At 41.8% G+C, this 24,944-nt stretch overlaps 1 protein-coding gene across 1 annotated transcript in view; it reads left to right on the top strand.

Annotated features, from left to right (window-relative positions):
- Positions 1-4,058: 4,058 nt before the first annotated feature.
- FHDC1 (FH2 domain containing 1) overlaps positions 4,059-24,944 on the top strand; it is a 33,294-nt gene continuing 12,408 nt past the window's right edge. Inside the window, exons 1-5 of the mRNA XM_010296741.1 lie at positions 4,059-4,544; positions 11,551-11,612; positions 12,190-12,292; positions 23,368-23,453; positions 23,539-23,639. Coding sequence (XP_010295043.1) covers positions 4,059-4,544; positions 11,551-11,612; positions 12,190-12,292; positions 23,368-23,453; positions 23,539-23,639 — 838 coding nt within the window. The remainder of the gene's footprint in view (positions 4,545-11,550; positions 11,613-12,189; positions 12,293-23,367; positions 23,454-23,538; positions 23,640-24,944) is intronic.

Genomic DNA, 24,944 nt, shown 5'->3' with positions numbered 1-24,944 from the left:
GGCCCTCGAGTGGTCCCGGCCGCAGGCGCGTTGGCGTGCTGCCCGCCTTTCATGCGCGCCCTGGGCAAAGACCCGCTCCGGGTGGAAAACGAGGTGGTAAGGCTGTTCCTCTGGCATCCCCTTCCCCGTAGCGGGGTGAGCGCAGCGGCCAGGAGCCCTGAGCAAAACGCAGCTGGAATTGAGCCCCCCTGACAAAACCCGCGAGGTCTCTGCCGGCCGCGGGTGTCTTCTGTCTGTGGCCCGTCTGGCTTGTGCGGGGAACCTGCATGGGGCTCCCTTCCCAGCCCGGCTGGCTGGCAGGGAGGTCCTGCCGCATCAGGTATCCTGCTGGGTGCATTAAGTGGTTAAGCACCAAGTTGCTGCGATAGCACGAGCTGCATCTTCTTTGTAACCCACGGGTATTGGCAAGATCAGCGGCTAGTTATATGAGGCAGTGTTTGCAATTTCTTTATCTGCATTTAGCAACTGGTTGGCTCCGTTTACCTTTTTGTATAGCTGTTGTTGAGACCCAGACATCCAAATAGTGTGGTTGGGCTTTGGTGTCAGAATCGGCGTTGTTCTCGTGAGAATTTGGAGGACGCCTGACACAGAACGTGGGCAGCAGAGAACATAAGGCGTTGAGTTAAAGGGAGTAATATCTTGCAGTATGAATTATGAGATGCCCTTCAGCGCATCGTGCATTTCACCTGTTAATTTGTGTATGCAAATATAATATATGTCTGTCTCAGTGGCAACTGCCTTTTTTGCAAGAAACAAATTACTGTAGAGCGTTTGTCTTCTTACCTGGGGAGAAAGTTGGCCCCACCCTCTAACTTTGAAATACATTTCCAAGTTACATTAGGTTGGCTAAAACAATGAATGGGACAAAGAAATAAAATTTTATGCCAAATATGGACACAATTAAAACGTGCAGTAAAGATGTTACTTTAGAGCTCTTGCACTTCTTGAGCTGTTTTGGATAACAAACGTGCAATAATTAAGCATAATTGAGACATCTTAAATGTTTGTTCTTGGATCCCTTTCTTTTTCTTCTCTTTGATCCTTTGGAAAGTGCGGAGAGGCTTCTTAGGAGTTAAAATTTTGCTTGGTTTTTATTACGCATCCCAGTCCTGGCGTCTCTCAGTAATCTGTCGTTCACAGTGGGAACGGCTGCCTTGTTCCCCACCTCTTCTCGCTGTACTTCCTGCTTGGAGGCACCAGCAACGAGCGGCCCAGAGCCCATCCTGGCTACCAGCTTCTCTCCTCTCCCACCCACGGTAATGGCGAGGGCGCTGGTAACATCTTCGAGCCGCTCCAGCGAGAGGCGGCAGAAGGGAATTTTGATCAGTCTTCTGGTATCTGGTAACTTGAGACTGCCCTACTCTTACAGGCAGGTGACCTCTGTCACCTGCATCATGCTTATCTGTCAGAAGATAAAGCTGAATACCAGCCTTTATGCTGTGCTTTTCCTTTCACGCCTTCCTTCCAAATGCTGATTCTTCCCTTTTCCTGGTTCTGGGTGACGGTTACCTCATCCAAAACAGTACAGGGCTCGTTGGCTTGAGAATGGTTTTTCCTGTTCTATCTATCTATCTTTACATCTAGGTTGGGATGTTTTCTTCCCCTTGCATTCTCCACTCCTTTCACTAGGAGTGTCCCTTGTCTAACTCAGAAGTGCTCAGGTCTGAGATCAGTCGTTTTCCACTCTTGTGTGTTAGCGCTGGGACTCTGATGATTCATCGCCTACAACTTTGTTTCATTAGGATTTGATCCCATTTTTCTTAAAGCATCTAGATTTATTGGAAGTTTCAAAATGAGGTTCTTGCACATTGCCCAGGGCTATGGTTGGTCAGTCTGTCTGTCTTTCTCGTCTGTCTTTTTTTTGTTTTGTTTTCAAATCTGTGGGAACCCAAGTTAGAAAATAATAACTGTTGAATACTGCTTTGTAATGGTGGAAGACTAGCTAATACATTTTCCATTTTTAAATAAGTGGTAGGGAGGAGAAGATTTTTTCCTAGTTGAGTATTTCTTTAAATTAATGCAACACTTAATTGCTTTGAGTGGTTAATCTCTTTCCACCACCTTGCACCTGCTTTTTTATGCTTCTCTGCTTCTATGATCATGAACTTGGGAGGAGAGGCATGAACATACAGAGCTCTGTAATAGCAACTGGGTATTAATGCTGATTTAAATTTGAAATCCTCTATCCTGATCTACTTTCTTTGTAGCCCTTCCCCTTTTTACCCTGCCATTAATATATTTTCCATCCTTCCATGACTTAAACCTCATACAGATCTTTATGTATGTTTTCTAGTCTTGCAAATACCTTGATAACATAAGGTTAGAAAATCTGAAGCAGGAAAGAGGAGTTCGTTGCTACCTATGCAAGCTTTTGAGAAGAAAAGGTACAGTGGTTCATTTTGTGTCTGTTTCCATTGATTTCAGTGAAGCTGTGAGTGGCAGAGTTCTTGCAGACCAAGAGCGAATTTGCCCTAAGGCTTGTTTCTGTGACTTGGGTCTGTTTGTTCCTGTACACTCTGATGATGGATCTCTGGCAAAGATAGCAAAGGTTTTTCATCACTATTATACAATGTCAAATTGATCTGGGTTGCTATTAGCTCTATGTGAACCGTGCTGAAGAGGCATACGATGAAATCGGTGCCAGATTTCTGACTTGATACTGTTCTTGTGCCAGTGCATTACTTCAGCTTTTTCTGTTGAGTTTTCCTGCAACTGATTTTTGATCAGGGGCTGGCTTTCTTCTATCTATATTTGTATTGTGTGGTACCAATGTTTTTTGAGATAGCTTACAAATTTCCATAAAACCATGGGATTCTTCATTGGTCTGTATTTGAAACACCTTAATTTGTTTTCTTTGAGACTTATGAAGTAAATCTGTTTTAATAGCATTGGCTTGTCAAAATTGTGCTTTTTGCGGAAGTCATGCTCTTACTTGAAGCTTTACTGTCAATAACAACATCTTCATTTAGTAGGTGACAGTATAAGAAAAATTGCTCAAAACTATTGTGATTCCTGTTAAACTGCTTCATGAGGTAGTCTAGATGTAAAAGCTTTCTTAAATGTTTAAAGCTTTGCATATGTACAGTGCTTAGGATGTGTAGGTTACTGTTCCTATCAGCTCCCCTGTCCTTTCCCCCTCTTTCTCAGCTTATAACTGGCTTTGTTAACCTAGATACTGAAATAAATTATAAGGGGCAGCTTAATCAAACCGTGGTCTGTCTTCTCTTAGTGCATTTTGGGATGTAGTGTAACCAGACCAGTAATGGTAAAATGCAAATACTCTTAAGTTTATGCTCAGTCAACATAGAGAGTTTAGGGACCGCACACAATTTTCCCCTTATTTACAATTTTGTGAAAAATATGAAGGCAAAAAAGCAGTGCATTAAGCCTGATTGTTAAATCATCAACATATTGTTTGTTGCTTTAATGCAGCTTGGATTTAAGGCATGAATTAAAAGGTTTTCAACAGGGTCTGTTTGATCCAGTTAATCCAGTACCATAGTTAGTTACTTACATTTTCTCACTGTGTGTAATCATCTTTAAAAAAAAAAACGCCTAAAATTAGGAGTGGAATAATATTTGTTTGTTTTAATAATTTGAGATCAAGATATTCTCATAGGAAATTGCACTGAGCTGGCATTAATAGGTGGGTTCAGTATCTACTGTGGGCCATTTAAGTGGTATTCTTATTTTTATATATGTTCTTGAAATCTAGGTACCCAAAGCTATTTGAAATCTTGGTGTGGATAAATTTATGTGATTGTCCTGGGAAAGACTTTTGATTCACTACATTTCCTTTCTGGATTAAAAACCTGATAGCTGTTATACCTTAATTTTAGTGGCTTTTCAGTGCGAGGGACAATATCCAGTCTCTCTGATCTGAGTGTCCCTGTTGTCCTTTGTTGTAGGTTGCGGAGATGGTACAGTCCCCTCTTGTGTTGCGGCTGCTGGCAGACTAGAGCTTGAGAGCGCATGATACCAGTTGCTGCTGCGCTCGCTATTCAACGTTTCAAACCGATCCAAGGAAGTAACACTCTCCTCTTCGGAGAGGCCATAAAATGCATGTTATGAATTGTCTCTCCTTGGTCAATGATAAAGAAAATGGGGCTATTCCAGTTGCAACGGGATTAATGAATGAGGATACGACGCCGGCATCTCAGCTTTCTCAGCCTGCAGCACCACTGCCCCCTCCGCCATGTCCCCTCGCAGGGGCACCTCCAGCCCCTCCGCTCCCCCCGGGGGTGCCACCACCACCTCCACCACCCCCTCCTCCACTGCCTGGGCCAAACATACCTCTGCCTCCACAGCTGATAAATGGGCATGACAACCACGGCAAAAAAAAACGAATGCGGAGCTTTTTCTGGAAAACTATCCCTGAAGAACAAGTCCGCGGTAAAAACAATATCTGGACGATTGCTGCGAGACCGCAGTATCAGATTGATACAAAGACAATCGAGGAACTTTTTGGGCAGCAGGAAGAAACCAAGCCCCAGGACCCCCGAAGTCGATCTTTAAAGTCTTCATTTAAAGAGACTAAAGAGGAGGTAAGAATTGAAGTAAAACCTCTCTTTTACATAATGCTGTAGGAATTGGTGTGAATTCTGACTCGCCTTTGTTTCTTTCTCTGTCATCTTTCATCCTTATGGCAAATTTGTCTTGATTTGAAGGAGAGGGGAACGACAGGGAGGATAAACTCTTTCTGCTTAGTGGCACACATTTGTTTTTCAGAATGCTAACTGTGATTTGGTCACCTGTTAAAATAAATATAAATAAGCGGAGGGAGCTGAAGGCATCCATATTTCCTCATGTTGGATAGCCCTGGAGTTTTCAGTGTGAAACATAGGTGTATTGTAACTTTTCTCTTCAGCTCTTCCACAGTGTCTATTGTGCAAACAAAATGTTCTACAGGCAAACATGCACCAGGAGGGAGGGAAGGGAAGCCTGTTGCAAGGGTTAATGCTGTATGCACCCTTGATGTCCTAGAGACATCAGGAAGGGAAGTACCAGTATGGCAGCGAGGAAATAAAACATAATGTAGTGATTAAGGGAATTTGTTATTTGAGATAATTTTAAAGTTTCAGCTTTCATAAACGTTGCTTTCCTGCTAATGAAAACTTTATTTCACCCATCGCTCTTTCTCTGGGTACTAGAATAACCTTCCAAGAAGGCCTGAAGATTGTTACTGATTTCTGTTCTGGTGGTGAGAAGGTATATACCAAGCACTTTCTGGTTCAAACACTCTCCAGTGAATCGATAAGTAGCTTTTCCAGTTCTTAAATCCTGATTTATAGACAGCCTCTTTGTGAAGCCTGAATTGAATTGTCTGAAGTGATCTTTCTGTGAAGTAATTGGAGGGATGAAATGCAGATTTAATCACCGGTGCGTGTCTACATACATGTTAGCTTGTAAACAAAATACAGAGAGCATGGGGTTAAGAGATGTAACCATGTATCAGTTTTTGGTGAGAAAATAGGGACTTGATGGTATCTTGAAGGACTCAGGAGGTGTCAAAGTAGGATCAGCAGGGACAAGGTGAGAAACCAACGTACTGATAGTGTGCATGTTGTACGTAGACTAAAATAAGAGGTTTAAAACAGGCATGTGTATTGCAGACTCTGGAACCCTGACATTGGGAAGGAGTCATTGGGGCCATCGTCAGAGGTAGTCATTAATCTCTGTGCTGTTTTCAGGCTATGTTAATCTTTGAATCACGATTGCAGTGAGTGGACTTCCTGTGCTGCATACAGATGTACACAACTCCTGCCCCATGTGTTTCCTTAGAAGCTCCCCCTCTCAAGACTGCTGTGCGATGAAGTTCTAGTTATAGTAAAAACGGTGATAAGTTTCAACTGAATGTGGGCACTAGTGTACAGTAGCTGGGGCAGAGAAAACCCCAGCGTGCTCCAGAACTCACACGTTTTCATGTACAGCTTGAAACTTGGGACATCCTGGGGAGATGTCCCAGTGTCCACCTTAAGAGGAGTGTTAGAGATTAAAATTACAGGCCTGCAAATAAGGGCTTCTCCAAGATACAGTGCCTTGGAAACAAAAACCTGCCTTGCTACAAGTTACTGTTTTTGTGCATCCGTCTGGAGCTGATACGGGGGTCCAGTGCATCTCTACTGCTTGATCCCTGTCCACCCGGGTTGAGGGCTCCCGTGGTGCCTTTGCACGTGGCAGGCGGTGAGGCAACAGGAGGTGCCTCTGGGTTACGCTATTGAAGTGACAAAATGTCCAGCTCCGTCGCTAAGCTTTGTCAGCCGTGCTGCAGCAGCGTGTCAGACAGCGATGAGCAATTTCTTGTGTGTTAATGGACTTGGCAGTACTAGCTGCTTAGCAAGGGGGGAAGGAGACGATCCTGAAGTGCTATGTGTTACTGGAAGTGCGGAAGCACAGATACGCAACAGCTCACATGCTTAACGTTACTACAGGCACCATTCAGCAAGAGTATGGAGGTCTGAGGCGTAGGCAATGTTTGTGATTTCCGTCATAGGTGCTGTCAGCTGCTGCTCACTTTAATGTATGATGGTTATCCTCAGTTCACTGTAGTAAAACCTACGGAGGTTGAAAGGAGTTGGGGACAGGCTGAAGTACAGAGCATCCATGTGACCTTGTGAAGAGCGTGTTAGCGTGGGGCTGAGGAAGCTGTAGTTCTGCCCCTGGCTGCGTTGCTGGCCTGGCAGAGGAAGGTGGACAAGATTTTGTATTTCAGTACCTGTATTCCTTTTGTGTAAAACACAATTGATTTTAGAAAGTGCTTTATGGACTAGCAGTGAAAAATGTTCGTTGGAGTTTAAATAGTGGAATTAGTCTAGTTGGCATAGTATGCCAACAGTGATTTTTCAAGATGACTTCAAGTGCATAAATTCAAGTATTACTTAGATCCAAATCTGAAAAAAACAACACATGTCTGAAGTGCTGTACAAAAGTGCCTGGCCAGAGAGAGTCTGCTCTTTTGGCTCAGTGAGGTTCCTCTCGGTGCGGTGGTGTAGCTTCAGTGGAAGTGGTGAAGAGTGACTCTTCAGAGTGAGAGCACTCCCCCAGAGACTGCGATGGAGATAGGGGGTTCATACCTTTTCCACAGATCACTGTTGATCATGAGATCATGAGCAGTTTTGGAAAAACCTCGCTCTTCATGTAGGAGCTTACAAGACTGCATGTCCTTTTAATTCGTCACTTGCCAGCGATTTATGCAGGGAATTTAGATGCCCAACTCAGGTTATTGAATCCCAATTCTGGAGGCTTAGCTCTAAACAACGTCATTGTAACAGAAGCCCCTTCTGAGATTTGAGTCAAACTCCTACAGCAAATGCTTTCCTTTTTGTAAACAATCCATCACCCAAACCCTTAGGAGATTAATTAACATGTTTCCTTGACTAAAGGTTTAATTTGCTCTATGCTTTCATGTAATTTGAGCCTCTGAAAAATAGGGGGTGTAGAGTTAAGTTTATGCACCAATTTACTTTCCCCATCCTTTAGTGGTGTCACAGTATGGCACAATGTACGCTGACCTGTGCTATAGCTAGCCTGGCAGTGAAGTGGGCAGAACAGCTTGTTGCCAGCCAAGGGGACTGGTCTTGCTTTCTCCTTCGAACAGTCCCTCTGCTCCTGTCCCTCACCTCCCACCATCTGTACAGTGGCTCTGGCAGACATAGGACCCGCTGTAAACAGATTTAAGTAGCTCAGCAGAATGCTGTTGGGGTTTTTTGTTTGTTTTCTACTGGAGTAGTTTTCTGCTACTTTAGTGAGCTTTGATGCCTTGCGAAAGGGTGCAGTGAATTCCAGAGCCTGTGCAGGGGGTTAGTGAGAGGAGGAGAGAAAAGGCAGAGGGAAGGGGTGAACAGGATGTGTCTTCTCCCCTCTCCTAGCCATGCCCTCTCTCTGTTTTCTCTGTGCTGGCTCTGATGCTCATTCCACCTTCTTGAGAGCTGATTCAACCTGTTAATCCAGCAGAGGACTAACACAGCAAAAACCAATGAGATGAGTACCAGTGCCTGCCTAAGGGAAAAAGCAGGCCTGGAACGTGACAAGGGAGGGTGACATGGAGCCGGACAGCCCTGTAGCAAGCTGCTAGGTTTACTCTGCCGTACTGTGGAAATGCACCTTTCCTCAACCACTCCAGGCAGTGCATGTGGCTTGGAGAGTAGAGGCCAAAATATTAAACTCAACAGTGATGGTTGGTGTGTTGTAAAGTGAAGCGGAAGCTGAGGTGGGAAGTTGTTTATCTCCTTCCTAACCTCCAGCACCGAGCCTGTGCCACGAGGCTGTTCCATGCTTGCTGTAGTTTGTAAACTGTATCCCACCATGTGAAACACAATCGTTCTTATCCAAAGAATACCTATAATGTTTTGCTTTCACTAATCTATCATAAATCCACTTTGCCATGTTCCTTTCCTCATTGACAGTCTCATGGCAAGAAACTCCTATTGCATTTCTGCAGTCACTACAAAGTCAGTATTGATGTGAGGCTTTTTGTGTCTCCCAGAACACTCCTCTGAATCTTTTGTGTTTATTGTGTCAGAGTCCGGGAGTAGATTTCCTCTTACCATCAATCGCAACTTCACTGTGGTACTCAAGCAGATTTCCCCCTTCCCTTAATGCATCTAAACCAGTGAATATTTCAGTGGTGGATTAACATTTGTCAAACTGATGCTGTTACTAACCTACACGATCAGTGCCTGCTGCCAATTTCAGAAATACGCCGAGTTGAATGCTATGGTGATGAGAAGCAGATTCTTGGGTGAATCAGCTGTCCTTGCGTTGAAGTTTGCACTGTTTATGAAGGTGGCAAGTGCGTGAGGCAGTGACACTTGCATTTGGCTGGCAAAGTGCAGGTGTTGAGATGGTGCAAAGTATCTGAGAGAACTGTATTTCCAGACTAAGATAAACAAAAATTTTATAGTTTTCTTTGGCAGGAGAACTGAAGAAGATGAGAATGCAGAAATCTCACCTGAATTTATCTAAAGTAAATAATAAGAAACCGTGTAAGAGTTTTCTTTGCTATAGAGAATCCCAGTGAGACTAGGGAAGTCTGTTCCCAATACTTAATTACAGTCCAGTGTAACTTTTTGAGTCAAAAGTCCAGGGGTGTTACTGGTGGACAGCACTTTAAAATCTCCTTAGGGGGCAAACAGAGATTTGGAACACGCTGTGCTGGCACCAGTGCTGAAGGTGTGTATGAATAGAAGATAGGAGCAGACTGAGCAGAATTTATAAAAAGCTGGAGTAATGTTTAAAGGGTAAAAAGCAACAGCTTGGTAGGAAGTCATATGCAGACAGCTTTCTGCAAGGACAAAATCGAATGAAAGCTCAGTGAGGAAGAAGAGTAGACATTGCAAACAGATGTTAAGGCTAAGATTATGAATCTAATATGCAACTGAATGCGAGGTGGAAGATACCGTATTTGTGTGCAAGGAGTAGGAACTTGTATTTATGGAATATCTGCTAAGTTCCCCTTTTTTCTTCCTCATGCTGTCATCTGGAGACTCCTTGAAGGTAGTTAAGTAATGAGAGCTTTTTCAAACACTTGATAATCTTGAAGTGGACATCAATCAAAGAGTTGCCTAAAACTGAGCCATGTGTTTTGATTGTGTGCTTGAACAAGAAATAGAGAAAAAATAGAGTACAGTCATATACAGAGTGGGAAGTGTATATAGGATTCTTGTACTTAAGAACAGGTATGACATTTTTATGTTGTGCTGATAAGGCAAGTGCAGCTGTATATGTTGCCATCTGTTGTTTTTCTTCAAGGGAAGATGTTAAAAAAATCTCTGGTTTTGTTTGAGGTTGTACTGTAAATCTGAGTTTTGCCATGGAAACCAAAGGTTTACCCGACTGATGATCGGTCTTATTGTAACAGTTACTTACTGTGACTGAAAATAGTATGTACAGAAGGGCAACTATGAATATGCTTTAAAAAAACCCAACAAACCAAAAGCCAGATTGTGATGGCAAAGCTCATAGGCTTAAAGTAGTACAGAGAAGTCAGAGAATTAGGGAGTGACCAGAGCAACTGGAGACTGGGGCTGCAGTTTGAGAGGTCAGTGAGAGGTCCTTGCAGTAAAACATTTGAAAAAGATTAGATACTGCAGGGGAGAAATAGTTGAACCTGTCCTATGTTAAGGGGCTTTCCCTTAATGATCTGTTGGGGGCCTCTCAACTCCTAAGATAACAGGAGGATAAACCACAATCTGTCCTCTTATCTTTGCGTATGCTAAAACTGAAGGGCTTCAGGCTAGCAATCATCTAATTAGAACCAATACACTGATATTTCCTGTGTTTTCTAGTCTTTGCTGGTTTCAGAAGAGAGGAAATTCCAAAATTTCAGAAAACTTCTGAATTTGATTCACTCTCTTCAGCAGATGAGGTGGCTGTCTCCTGGGTGTATGTTGAGGATAGCACATTAATCATACCTATATTTTCACTGTCACCAACTGACTGCAGGCTAATTCATTTTCGTGATGATGCCAACATTGCATTTATATATGTATTTCTAATTCGTGCACTCTCACAGAGGTCAAGACGTCTTTCCAGTTGTCAAAACCTCACACCATGTGAGTCCCACAGCAGTCTTGAACATCTGTGTGTACTGAGTTGTTTTATTGTAGCTGTCGGGTGGCACTGTTAACGTGAAACAATTCTCTTGTCCTTGTATATCTCATGACTTTTGTAGCTGTTATCACCAAAATAGCTGTGGTAGAATTTTAACCTTAAGGACATGATTCACTAAAACAGGACAAACATCTCGGGTTTGAACTTGTATGCTGTTACAGGAATTAAAAATAGAATAAAAAGAATTAACATTTTATTTACAAATTTTTAAAAAATAAACTAGAGAAAAAAATTTAATATTTTTTTTTCCTCCTCCGCTTAATCTCCAGGATTGTACATGTAAGGTGATATAACAAATGAACTTTAAATTATAAAGTGAGGGGAGACTGTTATTTCATTATGGGTTTCTGTTTGCCTCTAGATAAAGCAAATAGATTTGAGCATTATCTGTCTCCAGGTTTTGATTGAAGATCAACTTACTTATCTTTCCATGGATCAGCATGGCTGTTAGTTTGCATGAATGAAATCAGTAGTGCATACTGACTTTTGCTTAGAAAGCCCATCGTCACATTTGCTACAAAACCTCTGAAATACGTGGGGTTTGAAGTGTGGTGCTTACTAACCGTGGGGCCTTTGAATGCAATACAGTGTATTACTTGATAAGCAACATTTTGCAGATGCAGAGTTATGAAATAAGCAAGAAGAATGTTTTTACTTTATAATGAAATAGAACTTATCTTGATTCCTTCCTTCTATAAATGTTGCTATGTTTTTTTTGCTTCACTTGGAAAAAGGTGTTGTGGGTGTGCCGTCCATTTCCCTGGTAAAAACTAGTTCTGTAATATATGATGTTTGATAAGAAGTGACTCTCTGTTCATTTGGTCTGTGATTTGGTGGCAACTGCAAACAGTTATCTGTAGCAATTTAAGAAATGATACCTGCATTATATGCTATTTTCTCAGGTATTGGTAGATTAATCTCTCTTGCTTTCTCTCTCAGGTTTCCATTTTGGATGCAAAAAGAAGTATGAACATTGGGATATTTCTCAAACAATTCAAAAAGTAAGATTTTATTTTTTCCATGCAGCTAGTGCAAGCTACAGATGTGGGAAATTCTTTGTAGTTCTCATCAAATGTATTGTATATTGTGGTTTGTTCCATGTGGAGTTTACAGTTCTATACAGGTTTGTCATAAGTAACTACCTTTCATTATTTGTTTTCTAATATGTTTAGTTTTGAGTTCCATTATGACTTAGCACCAAACATTTAGAGTTTGATACTGTTAACCAGTTGAGGTGAGTTTTCAGGTATAGTTAAGGGAAGCCCGTATATCTCAAGTAATACTGTATGAGAGCTGCTTTTCATTGGCTTCCTTTCTTTATAAAGAATTAATAGAAAGGGGTAAGGCAAGGAATTTTTTTGTTACGAGCAAGCTGTTTCAATGCTATCTCCATTCACTGATAATATCGCTGTTCAGTAAAGGCATCACTGGAAGTGGTCTTAAGAACAATGCTGCTGTGGACACTGATACACAAGCTCATTATAATTCCTTTGAGTAGCCCAGGCATGTTTTTTTCAATTTGTGTAACTGTTCACCCTGCAAGTGTTAGAAATGTGTATGCTCAATTGTTTTTTCAAGGTCTGCTGATTCCATCATTGAAGATATTTATCATGGAAGAAGTGAGCCCTATAGTTCTGAACTGCTGCATGAATTTCTTAAATTATTACCAGAAGCAGAGGAGGTAAATAATTAATTTACATGGAACTTATTTTTTTGTAGAGTTCTACTGCCTGGGATTCCAACATGAAGGTCTGCAAAAGAGGAAGCCCAAAGCCTTCCTAAGGCCAGGGGATGGGAAACCACTGAGTGCAAAGGTTTAATCTGCATTTGACATGTGGTGTTGAGGTTGCAGTGTAGTCATTGCCTTCACATCAAGTAATTTCACCTACTTTTAAGGTGCTTCTTAATGAAAGTAGTGATAAGGTATTTTTTTTTCTCTGATGTCCCTTATGGTGTCCTTTTTGTCCCATAAAAAATTTAGCAAGACCTGGAACCCTCCTGTGTGGATAACTCTGCTCTGGGAGAGTCAGAAAACTCAGAATCAAAGTATATCCTACAGCACACAAATTAAGTTTCACTTCTTTGGCACCTGCTGCATGCTTTCCCATTGCAGTGCCTGCGAGTTTAATATTGGTAGCCCTATGCTACTGTCTCTTCTGCCTTCTGGTTTGCTGTCTGCTTGGTGCATCTGGGATCTGCCTGCTCCTGGGCCCGAGTCTTTGGATTCCAACAGGGCAGAAAGGCTGCTCTGCTGTGCAGCACCCATAGAATTTGGTAACATGGCTTAGTGCTCCAAAGGAGACATGTTACAAGGCACAAAATTACCAGCAGCACCTTCTGCAATGTCTCCACACTCACCATATGACCAACGTGCAAGTGCTGCTTTCTCCTCTCCCAGGCCCAACCTTCAAGTCCATTCACATGATTAAAGAGGTGAAGCTTCATTGACTGACCCAGGAGCTCTGCTTAATGATGCACAGTTCCTTGTCTGCTCATGTATTTGCACTGACCCATTTGTATGTACTTGAGAGAAATGTATACCACAAACTTGACAAAATTAGCATTAGAATTGCTTGAGTGCTTCACATCAAAGTGATGGCTGAAACCTGGGAAATTGCTAGTTAATGTCCAAGTAGAGATCGGCCTCAACTCGCATGCTTTACCACTTCAAGGTCATACTGTCAAAGCACTGTTTCCTCTGCACAGCAAGCAAATCTCAGATACAGTCAACAGCAAAAGACGTTGTATTATTTTGCTGTCAAATTGTTGTGGTTTAACCCCAGCCAGCAACCAAGGATGACACAGCTGCTCCCTCACTTCCCCCATGGTGGGATGGGGGAGAGAATCAGAAGAGTAAAAGTGAGAAAACTCGTGGGTTGAGATAAAGACACTTTAACAGGTAAAGCAAAAGTTGCGCACGCAAGCAAAGCAAGACAAGGAATTCACTCACCACTACCCATCAGCAGGCAGGTATTCAGCCATCCCCAGGGAAGCAGGGCTCCATCACACGTAACAGTTGCTTGGGAAGACAAACGCCATTGCTCTGAATGTCCCCCTGCTTCCTTCTTCTTCCCCCAGCTTTATATGCTGAGCATGATGTCATATGGTATGGAATATCCCTTTGGTCAGCTGTCCCAGCTGTGTCCCCTTCCTAACTTCTTGTGCATCCCCAGCCAACTCACTGGTGGGGTGGGTTGAGAAGGAGAAAAGGCCTTGACTTTGTGTAAGCACTAATGCAAACACCCCTGTGTTATCAACACTGTTTCCAGCATAAATCCAAACCATACCCCCGTACTAGCTGCTGTGAAGAAAATTAACTCTATCCCAGCCAAAACCAGCACGGTCTCCACTCCTTACTCCATACCATTTACATCATGTTCAGGTGCCACACTATCCAATACATCCTCATTAACCTCCCGCCCCATCCCATGCTTTGATATAATGCACAGATATCATTCCTATAGTCTATGCATCACCCCTGTAAAATGTCCACAAAATGTCCATTGACTTCATTTAATCCATTTATGCTCCATCTGTTATGGTGGTTACTGAGGACAGGAGAAGTGGTGTGTTGTGTGGAGTTACTGGCACCGACACCAGCTCAGGTCGGGCTGCCACTGTACTTCCACTGCTTCTTGAAAGGCTTGTCCTCCATTGGTTCAGGTGATTCCTATAGTAATTCCTATAACATGCAGCTCAAATCATGGGTTACAACAATGTAAAGGTATTTCCATTACATTCTCCACCCCTGGCCCCTTTGGACCAGACCATCAGGTGTAACGTTGCAATCAATTCCTCCCCTTGCCCCTGCTCCAGCTTGGACTTATCCACAGACTGCAGTCCCTTAGTACCTGCTCCAAGTGGAGCCTTATCTGTGAGCCACAATCTTTTCAGGGGTATACGTGCTGTGGCATAGGCTTACCCACAGCCACAGTCACTTAGAAGTCCGCCTGTTCCAGCATGGCCTTCTTCATGGGCCACAATGCCTTCAGAGATATACCTTACCCACAGTTCCAGCCCCTTCAGAAGTAAACCTGCTCCAACATGGCCATACCCATGTCTGCAGTCCCTCTAGGGGAGTACCTGCTCTATCATGGGCTTAGCCATGGCCACACGCTTTGAGGTGCTCCAGCATGACCTCATGCACAGCCACTGATGTTTCAAGGTGTATGTGCTGCAGCATGGACTTATCCACAGCCACGGATGCTTCAAGGTGTACCTTCTCCAATGTGGACTTATCTTTGGGCCACAATGCCTTCAGAGATATACCTGCGGTGGCACAGACATAACCACGGCCACAGACACTTCGGTGTGTCCTGCTCCTGCGTGGACTAATCCACAGGTCACAGTCCCTTTGACTTGAGTTCAGAGTGGAGTTCCAGCCTGTCCCAGCACAGCAGCACAGAAACAGCAGTGATGCCCTGACCGTCTGCCAGCCCAGGTGCTGGGCCATTGCTGTTATCAGTGTTCCCTGGCACAGCAGAGTCAGAGGATAAGCAGTACAGCACTAGAGCAAGCAGCGAAAGCAAAAAGCAGCCACTAACGAGCACTAGACTCTAATATACAGTAAGGCAAGCAAACCTGTGGCAAGAGCAGGAACCTGCCAATTAATAGCTAAACAGCAATAACGGCTATAAATATGATCTAGCACATGCCAATCAAACCTGTTGTTATCTCAAACCCTTCAAGCCCCATCCTGGGTGCTAAAAAGGACTGTTGTGGTTTAACCTCAGCTGGCAACCAAGCACAACACAGCTGCTCCCTCATTCCCCCCGGTGGGATGGGAGAGAGAATTGGAAGAGTAAAAGTGAGAAAACTCGTGGGTTGAGATAAAGATACTTTAACAGGTAAAGCAAAAGCCGTGTGCGCAAGCAAAGCAAAACAAGGAATTCACTCACCACTACCCATCAGCAGGCAGGTGTTCAGCCATCCCCAGGGAAGCAGGGCTTCATCATGCATAACAGTTACTTGGGAAGACAAACACCATTGCCCCGAATGTCCCTCCCCTTCCTCCTTCTTCCCCCAGCTTTATATGCTGAGCTTGATGTCATATGGTGTGGAATATCCCTGGGGTCAGTTTGGGTAAGCTGTCCTGGCTGTGTCCCCTCCCAACTCTTTGTGCACCCCCAGCCTACTCACTGGTGGGGTGGGGTGAGCAGCAGAAAAGGCCTTGGCTCTGTGCAAGCACTGCTCAGCAAGAAGGAAAACATCCCTGTGTTATCAACACTGTTTCCAGCACAAATCCAAACCATAGCCCCGCACTAGCTGCTGTGAAGAAAATTAACTCTGTCCCAGCCAAAACCAGCACACAAATGTATAACCCTAAATTGGGCTGCTTTTGCAGGGAATCTTGTAAAAACAGTGTTGTATTATTATATTTGATTAATATATTTTTTAGAGTTGGGGGATATGAAAAAGTTGAAATGTAATTAATCTGAAAAAAAGAGGTGACTTTAGTTCTGGGAGCTCAAAACTGTTCCCCCCTCTTTGTTTCAATTTCAATACATATTCCTGTATTTAAACAGAATTTATCTCCTTCCTCTGAAAGACTCAGACATAGGAGAACAGTGAAGTATCAACTTAAAAGAAAGTGACTCCTAGTTTGCTTTGTGTATATTCAGCAAAGTAGATTGAAAGAAAGGTATTTTTTCTTTTTTACCTCTTTCTTGTTTAGATCTTGGTTGTTATTTTCTATTTTATAGAAAATTTTTCAAATAGCGTACTTCTGTGTGGTATAAATACTGTCATTCAGCTAGATCTGTAATGTAAGTTGTTGAATTTTACCAGAATTTTATCTGCAATACTCAGCTAGATGCTTTAGATATCCAGTAGGTGTTGCTAAGAGTGAAAAGGTGTATTTATTTCCTAGTAGATGATTTGACAACAGGCCTGCCCCTCAAGATAGAGGGGCCAGAGCACTTAAGAAGTGCTTTCAAGGAGGCGCTTAAGAAATTAATAGAAGAGATTTTATCGTGCAGAGGAGTATTAGAAATTAAGAGGCATTAGACGTTAGATTTGTTGCTGTTCCCAAGGGAAGGCTGGAAAAAGGCTTGTTCTCATCGTGCAGGTATTTGTATGTTTTTAATTAGGTCCATGCTTCAGAGATCTCATTGCTCACTGTCAGGAAAAGGAAAGACCCCCCTTTCCCTTTGTTATTCTCCCCATAATTGTTTAATTTCTTGGGAGTTTTCCCAGCGAGAGCTGGGGTCGGGGGGGGCAGGACAGGGAGAATATCCTGAGTGTGAGGAACTGATGCTTTTGCTGGTAGGGAGAAATGTTTCAGTGCCTTCAACGTCCTCATGCTTCAAGTGTTCAAAGAATAAGTGGGTCCAATAACTATTTCACTACTGTGGCTCCTAAAATTTTAGTGTAGTCAGTTAAAAAATTCATTCTCTTTAGGACACTCAGCTTTTGTCCTTTGTCTTTCTCAGCAATTTTTCCCCGAAATGTATGTTCATTGTTCTCCTTGTATGTCCCCTTCTTTTTTGTTAGTTTATTACCTGCCTCTTAGTCTGAATACCTTTCTCCTGGAGTAGTGATTCACTCTTTGCTAAGGTGAAGCCATCAGAGCTAAAGGGAAGCCGTCAGAACTATAGAGTCCCTCTCCACATACAAATAATCCAAAATCACTAGAGATATCAGATTAAGTGGTGTTATTTGTTCTGCTGTTCTCTGTTCTGTTTAGTAGTCCCTAATTTCTTTTTGATCTGGTGGTTGTATCACAGGAGATGGCTTTGGCAAGGTGTCATCACATTGGCCTGTCTCCGCAGAATGTTGCACCCATCCTCAGCAAGGGTTCCCTGGGATTACCCTTGGATACTTCCTGTTCTCCCAAAGACCTGCTTTGTTGTTGTAGGGGTTGAGAATTACTCTGAGTAGAGACTTAAGCAGTCAGATCCTAAAAGGTTAGTTGTTACTCAGTTACCAGTGCTAAGTGTATTAGTGTAACCATGGGTGGGCTTCTGCAGTTCTTAGTATACTCTTCTTTAACAGCTCAGGTATTTACAGTCACATTTCCCAGTAGCACAGTTGTCTTGCAGGGTGGAATGAGGGCCAAGTACACCCTGCCAGGCATGTGCTCCACCTCAATAATTGTGTTTGGAGATGTCTTCTACATTTTTCTTTTATATGGTACCATAAATCCTTAGTCTGTAAAAGTGAAAGGAGGGAGAGAGGAACACCATTCCTGGCCATAGCTGTAGAACGGGCAACACTGGACCGTCACGTTTCTTCTTTTTTTACTGACAACCTTTACAGGTTATCTAGTATGAATAAACACTGGCTTCATACTCCCAATTTTATCTTATCTAGAAGTGTTGTGATATATAGTCACATTACCTGAATGACTGGTCACCCTTGTGACCAGTTTGACCTATGTGACGTATTTTACACCATTTCAGTCCATATTATCTCAGATACCTAATGGACGTTCCAGCGTCTTTGAGATGGAACAGCTTTTTGACAATGGAGGCCAAGTACTTTGGCTAGCAAATACATTTAACATCTGTTGTCTTCAAAATTATTCTTTCTTTTTTGCAGTATGGTAATGTGGCAGCTCTGTTCACATGCAGAAATAGGTGTCACTACTAGTAATTTTCAAAGAAAAATTTTTTATTTCTACGAAAAATCACAATGGCTATTAAAGCTGTTGGGATTCTTGTGTATAAATGGCAAATACTGGCTTTTTTTGCTGGATGCTTTTGTCAAACTGAGTAAGACCGTTATTGAAATACTGGCATTGCTGCGAAGTCTTTTGTCAAACTGAAAACATTTTGGTATTTTCAAATGTTTAATTTGAAAAACTTGATAAGTTCTTGAAGTTGGCAAACCTGGAGCTTGCTGCAAGGTTCCACTCAATGTTTTGTTCAGGGCTGGGGGTGTGGCACCATCCTAGCCATCATACAGTGGTTAAAAAAAAAAAGACTAAGAAAAGGTATAAAAATTCCCAATACTTTAACAAGTAAGATAAGATCACTGATTTGTGTAAGCCTTGTTAGAAGTCCTGCTGTTTGTACCTTACTGTGGTTCACAGTTTTGTAAGAGGAAGAAATGCCTATTTGGAATCTGCTCTGGTTCATCCCTTTTGCAGCTCATGTTTTTTTCCAGGGAGTCTTCGTCTTGACTGAAGCAATGGCCTTCTCTGCTATATCACTTCTAAAAAGATCCCTAGCTGTTTCTTAACGATATCCTGTTAAAATGGCTGACAGCTGTCATTTACTGGCATCCTGACCAAAGCAGAGGAGAACCTTTTAGCTACTTTTATGTGCATATCATTGCACTCTTCAGCAGGCCCAGACTGGTAAACATTGAGAGAGTCCAGTGTTTAACGAGGATAGCCAGAATTTGTACTTCAAATACATGCAGAAGAGAGCATATCATACTGCTTATCAGCTCACTCACACACATGCACGCCCAGGTAATCAATACGTCTTAACTTCCTTTATAACGTCTGAAGCCTGTCCTTTGCTCGTATATTCTGCTTTAAAACCCTAGTCATGGGTCACCTGCTTTACTGGAACTGTTTCTGTCTGTCAGCTCTACCCTTTCCAAACCACATTTGTGTAGTTAACTGCCCCCTCCTTTCCTCAGCCAGTGCTGTATATGGCTGACCATCCTTCATAGCTTTCATCTTCTGCTTCCTTTTTTGCCCCTTACGGTAGCTGCAGGTTTTTCATCATTTGTTCATAGAGGTTTGCCACTGCCCAGGCATGTGCCCCGTGGTGCCTCCCCGGCTAATACACTAGCTGCTTTCCCACATGCCCTTGTAGTTGGATTCCATTGTGATGCCTTTTGGGGTTTTAGTATATTTTAACTCCGTTTTTCTTTAGTGCCCTGAATGTTTGCAGTGGCATGGAAATATTAAAAAAAAAACCCAACAGAGAAAATGTTTAGTCCTCTGGACCATTGCACTTGTCTTTACTTACTTATTTGTAATGTGGGGGATATTTGACTTATTTGGTCGGAATGTGGGGAAACAGTTACGAGCATATATGAAGATGAGAGGTGTGCTGATTTATACCTTCCTTCAAAGATCTTGCATAGGAGTGCAACATACCTGTTTTACACCATAAAGTAAAATCCCACTGTTTGTAAGTAAATGCTACTGGTAGCTCAAAAATGACTGAAAGCTTGAGTGGTCTGAATGCAGTAGCTTTGCTGTCTGTGAGGAATAATGAGATACTTGTAATAGGCGTATCTACTCCAATTGTTCACAAATCAAGTCAAAGATCAGGCTTTCTCTGTTTCATAACTGTTTTTAAAATGAAGCAAATTACATATGTGAGAACCTTCTGTATCTAAAATCTGATTTAGTGTGCATGGGCATGCATGGACAGTGCAAATGCATATTCCATATACAAATATAATGAAAAATTAAATTAGTAGCTCTGCGCCCAATTTGAGTAATACAAAACTGAGCATACAATGTAATTATGCTCTCTTGCATGTATACATTATGCCACCATATCTTGGTACGTGACTGCATACTGTCGTGGAAGAGATTTTGTTATGCTTGAAGAGAGGAGGTCAAGGCCAGAACTGATAGAGTTATTCATTGTGATTTTAAAATCAGCCACATTTTTTTAGCTCTTTTGCATTCTCAGACTAATTATTTACCTGTGTACTATTTGTGTTAACATGATAAATAGTGAACTTTATTGCAATCCCCATAGTTTCCTTGCAGTTCCTGGCTGCATTTAGTATTTGAATTTGACCCCCGCTTCTAGGAGCCTCAGAATCTCAGTTCTCTTTGGAAAGACATGGACAACATGGCTGCGGAGAGAAGAGGCCAATCCCATGAGCTTTTGAGTAGCCTCCCTTGCAACATGTAGGGCCAGCCATCCAAAATGAGTTTCAGTAGTTTTTAGCTTTCAGAAGCTGTTCTTTTAGTTTACAGGTAGTGTCAATTAAGCCAAATAACTTTTTCTTTTCTGCTTTATGGTGAGATAACTGTTCTTTTTCAATTACGAAATTTGTAATAGACAACACAAAATAAATTGTTGTCCTAACTTTACCTTAGCTACTCCCCAGAGTATGTACTGTTATATGGCCAAGTTAACAGAGGATTTAGTCTCCTGTGACACATATGGAGAACCAGGCTATGCTGTGCTGAATTCCAGGATGAAAAGGACCTTTGTAACTCTCTTGTGTTTCTGTTTTGTCTGTTTGTGGAATGGGTCACTGTCCTCATCTTGCAGGGGTTTTGGGCTTGCCAGGTGAGCTTCTTTGCTGCTTCTTATAAAGGTAGTTTTGGACATCTAAGACAAAGACAAAGGGGGGTTAAGATAGCTGATGTGGGCTGGAAAAAGTGTAACCAGGTGGTGAGCACATCTTTGTTTTAAGGCTGATTACACAGACTGTCTTTTGGGTTGACTACTGCCCAAAGCTTCTTGCATGGTGACATTCACACCCCATCCTACCGTCAGAAGGCAGCCTTGTCAATGTCTTCTATTGTGCATGTATAGGAAAGTTCCTCTTCTGGATGAATCCTGGGATTTAGCACTCCTTTGTACCACTCCAAGCACGTTTCCTAATATAATAGGGTAGAAGAAAGAGGATTTCATCCAGCGTCTGTAAAATTAACAGTCCTCATAGATAACACTGATTGCTAGTTACTGTTGAAAGTATATTTAAATATAGTACAGGTAGCATGAATAAGTTGATATTCCTGTGAGTATCTCAGGATTTCTTGTTGCTCACCTTTTGTGCATTTACATCTTAAAATTGCATCTTCCTATAATTGCCTGAGGTTTATATGATCTTGATTTTGAAGTGGGTGTTTTGGTGGGCTCCTTTTTGTCATCCGTCCGCCCGCACCCGCTCCCCGCCTCCGTCTGAATGCCTGTATCCTTTTCAGGCAAACTTTGAGATTTGCAACATACTAAAATGAAGTTGGAGAATTTGCAATTTTTGTTGTTCAGGTTGCAGACCACTATTTTTTGGAAGCTAGGTTAAAGAACACCTGCAAAGACTGACATAGTAGATGTCTCCCACTCCCCACTTCATGGTGTAACAAAAAGTGTTTGTTTTGGTTTTGTTTCTTGCTCATTTAACACCTTAGAAATACCAGGAATGTCAAGTCTGGTCTTTCCTGTTTTTTGTTGGCAGACTTCTTGAATGACTCTGTAAATTAGGAGTTTTCTCAGGCCTCAAAAAAATGGGTATGCTGTTTATCTTTAGAAGGAGCTTTTGTCTGAGTGTCTTGAGTTAAATGGGGGGGAGGGATGTGTGTTAGGAAATGGAGGAGACTGAATGAAGAAAATTTGCTCTTTGATTAGAATTCTCTTTCTCAGTCATAAGTTTCTGTTGGTTATTTTGCCTGGGTTTTTTTTTTTTCATTTGAAAAGGAAGGGGTTTTTTCTATTCTGGGTTTAAGTTGTAATTTTTTTTTTTCTTTCTTAATGTGCTCTCAACATTTTTGTTTTTTTTAATGATGTGAAAAAAGAATGGGAATAAAGCACAACAAAGCTGTTAAAAGAATCCTTTTCTTCTGCTAATCCAAAATTTATTTTAAATCCCTGATTTAGCGTAGTGTATGTTGTCTTCCACTGCAAGTCAGTTACTCTTTTTTACTGTGAAAGCAGAAAATAAATTAAGTGAATAATTTGGAGCCTGATGCTTTAAAAGCCCTGTGGATATCTTGCCAAATCATGGCAACCTGATAACTGTTGATACCCTGATATAGTGTGCCTCTCTCCAGGACAGCTTAATATGCTTTCTAAAACTGACGACCATCTGTGTAAATGTGGTTGTGAATGGGCTTAAGCTGGGTGGGAACTTGTTGGTTGAATGAAGAAATAGTGTAATTGAGAGTGAGCTCTGCTTTTGGACACAGTTGCTGTGTTGGAAGACGTAGAAGAAATTCCAGTTACACTTAAACATATGTTCGTGTATTTTCCAGTTCTTCTATATAAACAAATAGTAAGTATGTGGGCAGATCAGTGGCTTCCAGATCATGCAAATATATGGATTTTGGTGGAGCTGAGAAGGAAGATCGACAAAATTAATGCAGTGATATTTCCTTTGCATGTAAATAGTGTTCTCAAAGTACTGACAACAACTAACATAAATGCAAGCTTGCATTTATCTTTAAAATATTTCATATGAATGAAAAAAATACCAAGTCAAGAGCATGAAGTTTATCCCTTAAGAGAGTTTTAGAGGAAATGGTTGAAGCAAGTATCTGGGAAAAAAACCCATAACTTAAACTTCAGCTGCATTGTGACAAAGAGATCTAGCCAGTCCTACACTGGAAATGCTGAACACGGTTAACTTCAAGCTATGCCCAAGTGTATATCACAGTTGTTAATCACAGTCTCGAGGATCATTTTTTAGATCATCACTTAAGCAGCTATTTCCTGGGCAAACAGCTAGAGAACAGCAAATGGACCAGACCAGAAAGAAAAGAGCCAATTCTCCTGGGAAAACTGGAACAGCTGTGTCCTAAACATAGTGATGAGAGCAATCATTGATCAGAAATCAGAATCACCAATCAGAACGATGGCATCATATTTTTTTCTGCTGGACTGTGTAGCTAGGTTTTTGGGAGAAGAGTGATGTTACTGGTTTTATTTTTTTGTGATTGGGGTGTGTGCAAATTACAGAAGCTTGGACAGTGGACCCATTCAGTCACTCACTGAGTGGAGTCTCTAATGCCTCCTGTTAAATTTACTGCTTTTCAAGGTGTTTCCTCCCCAAAGTCAAGATAATCTTGGTCTTTCATAAAATTCTTTGCTAGTGTTTTTTTCTCTTTTCTAGGTAAAGAAATTAAAAGCCTTTGATGGAGATGTATCAAAACTGTCTCAAGCTGATTCCTTCATGTATTTACTAATCCAGGTGCCAAAGTAAGGAGATAGTAGGTTTATTCTGTTCATGATAAGTGTTCTCTTTTGGCTGTCAGTTCTAAACCTGTTTGTTTATGTGCTCCAGCTATGCTCTTAGGATTGAAGCCATGGTGTTAGAGAGGGAGTTCTCACCCTCCTGTGCTTCTCTACAGGATGACATGAAAATTATAAGACGGGCAACAAAAGGTAATTAAGCATGTTGGGACATGCATAATACTCTTGTTTTTGTTAGCATGTTAATTAGTCTGCATTATGAAGACTAGAGCTTGAATTTCAGGTACCTTAGCTATTAAAAGGAAGCTTACTCCCCTCTGACAAATGCCATCAGGGTGTGCCTGGCAAATCTTTGCTTCCAAAATCAAAAATCTGGAGACTTTGGACACACTAGCGATGAGTTCATGACCGAAGCCTACAAGCAGGGTATCCAAAACTGACAGAAGCAAAGGTGTCCTCCTGCCAAATTTGTATAAATTGTCTTTTGAGTACAGTTTGCTCATTCATGCGTCGCTGTCTCTTTGATTGAATGCAGCTGTTAGACCTCTCTTCTCACTCTTTCAGAGATCCGTAAAGAAAATCACTGTATAGTTTCCAAATTTCTCTATATGCCATTGCCTTTTGAGGTAGCAGTATTGATGGGCTAAAATCTTTATTGTAGAGACTTAATACTATTGCTATTCCTTTGTTTTCTGTTTTTGTTTTCTGTTTCTCTACATTTCTCTTTTTTCTCTACGTTTTGCAAGTTTTGAAATGCTGCAGCTGGCTATTTGTAAGGTAATCTGGTGTCTTCATCTCTGCAGGAAAATAGTTAATTTCCTGGTTTCACTTAAATGTTAATGCTGACCTTTTCAAATGCCTTGTGTGCCTATTTGTCCTGTTCCTCAAGATGAAATTCCTATTTCATGCTGGCAAATTTTTTGGCAGGCTACAAGAGCACTGTTTGGACTGCTTCTAGTAGTATAAAAAGGCATAGGAGTCAAAATATTCAACTGTGAGCACTAGTGCTTAGGATAGTCATTTTTAGTGAAAGGGAAGTGAGAAAAGCCTGGTGTGCTTATCCCACCAGTGAGGATTGAACTAGTCCTTCTTGACTGAGAAAAATGTGCCTTAACTTAGGCTGAGGTTTGAGTTTGGCCTTTTATCGGGATCCCTTTCAAATCATTGTTCTTTGTGTTTTGAGCAACAGACATATGTGAGGGAATATGTTATGTATAAAAGCAGCCACGCCCTGTTGTCCTTCACCCAGGACATCTGTGAACTGATGAATTCACTCCCTCCAGAGGAGACGCTTTGGTCTCCAGCTCCTGCATCAGGCCAGTCATGCAAATCAGACTGACTGAGCTTCCTTGTTCTCAGTCCACTTGTGTCATGTGCTCTTCTCCATTTGGTCGTTTCACTGCAGGGTTTGTTGATAGCCTGAAGTTGTTTGGGAATTATGCTACTGTTCTATTCCTATCTCCTATGTTTCTTTCCTTGTAATTAAGCTGAAAGAAT

The sequence above is a fragment of the Phaethon lepturus genome, unplaced genomic scaffold (genome assembly GCF_000687285.1).
Source record: "Phaethon lepturus isolate BGI_N335 unplaced genomic scaffold, ASM68728v1 scaffold11541, whole genome shotgun sequence".
NCBI classification, from domain to species: Eukaryota; Metazoa; Chordata; class Aves; order Phaethontiformes; family Phaethontidae; genus Phaethon; species Phaethon lepturus.
Note: the sequence above shows the minus strand (reverse complement) of the source record. Positions and strands in the feature narration are given on the sequence as shown.